We start from the raw sequence: 7,207 nt of genomic DNA, 5'->3' as shown, positions 1-7,207 counted from the left end.
TATAAATGGACTAATATTGATTAGATAATTTAGCAAAAAAATACGTGCATATTTTTATTAATATCTTGATAAATTAAATCAAAGTATTTATATTTATATTTATTTTAAAAATTAAAATTTAAGGTCGGTAAATATAATTAATTTTTCTTATTAATATATATTAAACATATAATTTACTATTCACCACTCAATAAAATTACACAATTTTTGTAAATTAAAATAAATTGATTTACATTTTATTCATATATAGAATTGGAATCAACATGAAAATCGTAATTCCATTTTCATTTCATCATAGAATTGGAATCAACATGAAAATCGTAATTCCATTTTCATTTCATCATCACTTACCAAGAATCATTTCATAGTAATTATTTGCCACACTTCATTTGGAGGTGTCAATGTGTATCTCAAAAGAAAAAATTAATGAAAAAAGTAATCAATCTTTTCAATTATATTTATAATTTTTATTTGCACAATAGCGTTATCACAATTGTCACACATTTATTTAGATTTTAATCGCAATTACTTTAATTCTTTGCGTCAATTAGTTGGGATCTTATTGCCACTTTAGCATTTTGAGGTAATTTCCAATTAACTAATTTTGAATTCTTTATTTTTGTTCTAGAATTTCAACTGCTACCCTATTTTAGGGCGTATCATTATTTTCCATTTTAATTCTCTGTTTGGTTACTATTTGACTTGCAACATAATTATTCTTATTAAGTAATTAATAAGATTTCTATTATAATTATCTAATTAATTATTTTTTGGAATGTTAAAATTGCTCATAATCTCATCAATCCCATAAATTAAGAATGAATTTGCATTCATTACAATTTACAACATTAATTAGTAAAATTTCAAAACTAAATAGAACCTCCTCAATTCATTCTCGGCATCTCTTTTTTTGGCCGATAGATAAAGCTCGTTGCCACCAGCAGCCCTCTTTCGCAACCGTTTGTACCACCACCGATAGCACAGATTCTCGTAGTTGCCTCAATTTGTTTTCTTAATTCCTCGTTTCTGCGTGTGTGCCAGAGACCATACTGGAGTGGACGGTAGTGATCGAGTTGAGCCTTATGGGGTTTAGCTACTCTCTTCATGTCTCACCTCCAATGATTTGTTGAATAGGAGTACCATTTTGCCATTTTTGTTCGTCCACGAATAGGTGTCCCGGTTTATTATATCTATAAATGGTTAAAGATCTCACATTCCACCAACTCATTCCACTCACATATCATTTAAAACAAATATAAAAAAGTAGGGTTCATATTCCACTAACTTTATTTCACCTACTTTTCTTAACATTTCTTAAAACTCGTGCCGGAAAGAAATGAGACTCCTATTCGCGGACGGAGGGAGTAGCTTGTATTGATGTTTTAAGGCCATCTCCAATCATTTACACAAAACTCAAACCCATTTTTGGGCATATGTTAACGCTAAAAGTGATTTCAAAGTGACATTTTCCCTGTTGTTTGGATGTTATTAACCGAGTTTATAATTGTAACCACAAGTCCACAACTCATCCACACGTCACGTTTTGGACATATCACAAAAGTATAATAGAAGAGAAATATATTCCCTAAACAACATTTTCGTGAAAAGGGAAATATAAACAAAATTCAAATTAAGACCAAGTGGAAAGTTGAATATTTTCACATTAAATAAGGTATATAAAATGCTGAGAAACTGAATTCATTTATTTATTCGAGCGTCTTATAGATACAAATGGAGATGTTCTTCAAGTTGGTAAAAAGAGAGTAGCTGCCCTGCCTATCTATAGACACACCAAAATACCAATATTCATTATTTTCATTAATCCTATATACTGTTGATTTGAATGCAAGGAAAAAGAGAGAAACACAAATCTCAGTCACAATTCGACAAGTCATACTATAACTTAGTTGAATGGAGGCAAGTAAATGAATTTGTTATCATTTTCCTTAAACAATCCTGCCATAATCTGATCCAGTTTTTGCAGCTTGTGCAGAACCACTAACTGGATGAAGAATTGTTGAATATCATCACATTGAACGGTATGGAGAGAAGTAAACCCTATATAGAAGTTATGCAATGGATCAAGTCTTACCTTGAAGGAAGTGCAGGAGTAAGCAATGTTGTAATAAGATTTCCAACCTTCTTTTGGAGAGTAGCATCAGGGAATTGTTCTATAACCTCAGCTGCGAATGAAAAAATCAGAGCTTTTCTTGCAGCAGACTTGTCAATCCCACGTGCTTGGAAGTAGAAGAGCTGGTCTTCTTCCAAATCACTGATTGCAGCTCCGTGGGAGCATTTAACATCATCCGCAATGATTTGGAGGTTCGGTTTCACATTCACAGTTGCTCGAGGCTCCAAAAGGAGGCTCCTCGAAAGTTGTCCTGCATCTGTCTGCTGCGCTTCTCTGTTGGGAAATTACACATATTAATATTTATGGAAATAGTAACGAGGATCATCTGAAATACACAATAAGTTGAGCCTGTTGAACCATGAAATATTGATATAAAATCCGTACTACTTCAAACAGAGGTTTCCAACAAAATTAAGCACCCGCTAAAATTGCTGAAATTGCAGCCTCCTGTTCGTTTACAATGTATTCTCACGACTAAAATTTAATTTATCATACCAGGACCGAGAGTCGAATTTGCATGGAAAATTGATTAAGTTTATCAGGAAACAAAATTCCATGAATTGTTTTCTTCTACATGTGCACCAGAAATCACAATAGTCAACATAAAAGGCGTTTAACATAATACTATAAATCACCATCACATCACCTCAATTAAGGAACTGATTTAATGATATGCTTGATTTTTTAGGCGCGGTCATGATGATGTGCTAGTACTTAAAGGATCGAGAGGAAACTCCAATACCTGTTGACTTGAACATTTCCATCAAAAACAGCCTGTCCTAGCGAATGTGCTACAATAACCTTGTGAAGTTGCCGTGAGAAACCTCGTGGATGGTCCAAGACTAGCTTACTATGCAAGTCTTGCAGCTGATCACCGATTGACAAGTGAAATGATGATAACTCTGTTATAGTATCTGGCCCTTCTTGCTGCACATGGACATTGTGCCGGCTCAGTTTTCCACCAGTGCTGACTTCAGTTAACTCATAGACACTTCTAGATCCCTGCATTCACCAAGCTTGAAAAGTGAACCCAACGAGAAAGGTACTTAGAAACCATGAGGCTAAACAAGAAAAGGCAAAACAAAAAGGAGCAACTGAACAGTTATGGATGACTATATCTAGCAACTCTACTAGCTGCATAACAATAACTATTACTCGATTAAATATCTACATCAAGATGACAAAAATGTTCTAGTTGGGAATTTTTTAACAGGCAATGACTAAGGCTGGCAGCATTTATGATATACCAGTACATGGGCATCGTAAAAGCTTCTTAAAGCAACTTATGTCCAAAACACACACTTCTTGTTGTGACTACACAAGGTACACTTCTGCTGATTATAAACATTATTCATGAAAATTTCATACTCCATCCCAGCCTAAGTGAGAAGTTTCTATTTTGCCAGTGGAATTTAGGTAGTGGTGTTTAGTGAATTAAATTGTAAATAGTAAAGTAGGAGAGAGAATATAGTAAGAAATAGAAAGAGAGAATAAAGTATGGGAGATAAGAGGATAAAGTAAAAGAGAGAGAAGTGAGTTAATCATTGCCAAAAAAGAAACGTCTCACTTAGGTTGGGACCAAAAAGGAATGCGTCTCACTTAGGCCGGGACGGAGGGAGCATTCGATTTTACATTTTAGAAACACTATTAAGTAAATGATTTGTGATAGTTCTGTATCACCTCTTTTCACCAAATTCCAAGAAGCACAAGAGAATGTTCATTTACATAATCTTGGCATATGAGTTTAGTATAAAAGTATTTACTACTCCCTCCGTCCACGAAAAATAGACAAGTTTTGCCATTTTGGTCCGTCCACGAAAAATAGACAAAGTTCAAAAAGGAAAGTTTTCAACCAATACTAACCCTACACGTCATTCTAAATGTGGACCCCACAATCCACTAACACTCATTCCACTACCTTTTCCCCCATCTCTCTTATATTTTCATATCTCTCTCTTGCTTTACCAATTATACATTAAAACCCGTGCCGTTCACAATCTTGTCTTTTTTTCGTGGACGGAGGGAGTATATTTTATTCCACCTCCAAAAGATGCCAAACTAAAAAGATGGATAAAACATTTCATTTTATTTCATTTCCATACATAATAAGATATTTTCACCAAGTTGATTTTACACGAAAATACAAAGTTACAAATCTTTGCATCACTTATTTAGCATGCTGATAGTGATAGGTCATTAAAAGAAATTCTCTTCCATTGTACTGTATTATCCTGCATTGGTTTGTGGAAACTGGAAAGTAGGACAATGAACCAACTAATCTCTAGAAGTCAACAGTTGAAAGATTCCCTTAGGCTTATCTTCTTCTTTTATACTTTGTCTTTTTGCTTCTGTTTATTGGGTACTATTAATCAAGACGATATAATAGGACTAATTAATGATTTAAGAGTTTAGTAATTGGAAGTCCACTAACAAATCATAGGCAGGATAGCCTAGGCCTATCATCAATGATACATGCAGGATAAGTAACTTCATAACCAATATGAGGAACGGATGATATGTGGCAGCTTATAAAATGAAGAAATACTTCGTTCAGTATGATTTCAAATGGCAAACTTTTGAAACTGCAATAGAAAATAATTTCAGTGATTTCCCAACTCCCAAGTCCATACTTGAAACTATTGTATAATTTGTATTTAGACACACTTACTTTGCATAAAAAATTCCAATCTTCTAAAAATGACACTCTTACATTTGCATAAAAATTCCAAATTTCTAAAAAGTGAACAGTGTCGCATACAAAGGAGATGGCATTTATATGATAGCTGTTTAAGTTAACAGTGTGTCATTTGTCAATTGTCTGTCCTCAACTGCCCACAACATTAGTCCAAGAAGTAAGAACAATATTATGAGTAATGCCCCAAGTAACTGAATGGTAGACCTGTCATATGCTTGCCTTGCAAAATTGATAGTGGAAACAAAAGAAAATCTTGAAAGGTTCTATCTTCCAGATAACAAGCATCTGTCCTATGCATACAAAAATTTTAGCTATCATCAATAACAACTTAATCCTTCAATAGAATCAAGAACTAAAAAGAGGAAACAGATACTAAGATTTTCTTCCCATGTCAACTATTTTCACAAAATAAAGGATTCTATTATTTTCTTTTCGAGAAAAGGGACACTAAAATGTACGTAAAATTGAATGATTGGAGACTAAGAGTGGCTAAGAAATTCAAAATCCTAGTGTAGGCATGCTAATTTCTAAAATAAGATCATGTTCCCCCTCTTTATCATGCAATGGAATCTCAATGAAATAACATGATTTTACATCTACAGTTCTACACTATTCACTTGCTGCTGGAGATAGGATTCAAGTAATAACATCTTCCACCATTTCACATTCATTCATTTTCTTCGTAATCAATATCACTTAGAAGGAGGTCATTCGGCAGTTGCCACATGAGAATGCAAACAAACAAAGCATTCAAAGTAACAAAACGTAATGCATTGCAGTCAAGTAAAGATAAAGCTCGAGAAGTAGACGCAAAACTACCTACCTGGCAAACTGACGTCCACTTAACATGTGCAGCACCTAATGACTGTGTTTGTATGTATGAGTGGCTGACCTTTGCCCTGTCGCTAACAACGACTTCCATAACTGAATTCGTCCAATAACATCTGTCATCCCCATCTCCACCAACATACTCCTCGACTATACCAATATCCCCACCTTTCTCAACCAAAACCAGCACTCTCGGGTTCGAAATTGGCAGAGATTTCGAGCCCTTATAGCTCCTATTCATCGAAAAGAATCTCAAATGCAACGGTTTCTCAACCTTGCAGCCCTCAGGCACATACACAAGAACCACATCAGGAGCACCCACACCATTGAGAGACCAAAACAAGTCCCCTTGAAAATTGGAGACGTATTTCGACACCTTCTCCATCAACCCCTTCGAATTGAGATCAGATAGCCTCCCAACAAACACCCCATCGGGCAATTCGGATAAATTCGACAACGATTCCACCAAATAACCGTCAATTATTGCAATATTAGGGGAATTTGAATCGGAAAAACCGCTTAGCGCGTCCAAATTCTGCGTAGGCGGTAGGGTTACGGGATGAATTTGGGAATTCCTGATGAAGGAAGTGTCGGTGAACCTAAAGGGCTCGTCTTTTCTAGAAGGCCACGGCGTGGTGAGGAGGGACTGGGAGGAGATGTCCCTGAGCTTCTGGAGCGGCAGAGGAGGGGAGGAGGAGGAGGCGATAGAGTCCTCGAGAGTCTCTGCTAGGCGGAGAACGTGGGGGTCTGAGAGGGTTGCGAGTGTTGGGGGGTGGGAGAAGTGTTTGGTAGAGGTGGCTCGCGGCGGTCGAGCACAGGGGCGCGGCGGCGGGCATGGCTTTGGGAGGTAAGAGTTGAGAGCTGAGATAGACATTGAGTCCGCCGTCTGAATAGCAGTGATTCGCCGCAGCTGGTTTTGACCACCGAAAACTGGTAGCCACTAGAATAATTTTTCACAAGAATCGGATTATACTCTCTCCTCTCCTCTCCTCTCCTCTCCTCTCCTCGTAAGAATGTGGACTCTCTCTATTTTTAGTCATTCCCACGGGAATATGCACGTTCTAATTTATGAAAGCCTTTACACTTGAATAAGGTGAGACTTTAATTACTTTTTCTCTCTCTTATTTTATCAATTTTACATTAAAACTTATGCTGAATCCAAAGTGTGTATTCTTTAAAGACGGATGAAGTACTTAGTGCTTGTTTGATAGCCTAAACAAGACCGAGATATATGAATTATATGGGTTTATTTTACTGTTTGGTAGATAAGATGAGATCCATGTTAGGCTATCAAAGCTCATCTCGGCCCATTAAGGCACGAAACAAATTAGTTCATAAGGGTGAATTATTTAACAACTCAAAAAAGTGGGATAGCTTATCCATCAGCCAGATATGATACAAAATGACTAGAATGCGCACGCTCTTCCAATTGAATTTGACGTGAAATTTGATCAATCAATCTCCCATTCCAGAAATTAGTTCCATCTGAATTTGACGAGAAATTCGATCAATCGTCTCTAGTTCCAAAAATTAGAGCGAGCAAGCATCTTCAA

General features: G+C 36.2%; 1 protein-coding gene across 2 annotated transcripts; it reads right to left on the bottom strand.

Moving 5' to 3' along the window:
- Positions 1-1,682: 1,682 nt before the first annotated feature.
- LOC121759351 (protein ABCI7, chloroplastic-like) lies at positions 1,683-6,720 on the bottom strand. Of its 2 annotated transcripts, none has more exons than XM_042154905.1 (4): positions 5,650-6,720; positions 2,874-3,133; positions 2,140-2,404; positions 1,683-2,058 (listed from the first exon to the last, which is right to left on the bottom strand). In XM_042154905.1, the coding sequence occupies exons 1-4, from the start codon at positions 6,526-6,528 to the stop codon at positions 1,999-2,001; spliced, it is 1,464 nt and encodes a 487-aa protein (XP_042010839.1). In that variant the 5' UTR covers positions 6,529-6,720; the 3' UTR covers positions 1,683-1,998. The 2 variants fall into 2 exon arrangements, with proteins under 2 accessions (XP_042010839.1, XP_042010840.1); XM_042154906.1 differs by having other exon boundaries at positions 1,683-2,002; positions 2,093-2,404; positions 5,650-6,716.
- Positions 6,721-7,207: the final 487 nt, after the last annotated feature.

Source organism: Salvia splendens, chromosome 12, assembly GCF_004379255.2.
Source record: "Salvia splendens isolate huo1 chromosome 12, SspV2, whole genome shotgun sequence".
In the NCBI taxonomy this organism is placed as follows: domain Eukaryota; kingdom Viridiplantae; phylum Streptophyta; class Magnoliopsida; order Lamiales; family Lamiaceae; genus Salvia; species Salvia splendens.
Note: the sequence above shows the minus strand (reverse complement) of the source record. Positions and strands in the feature narration are given on the sequence as shown.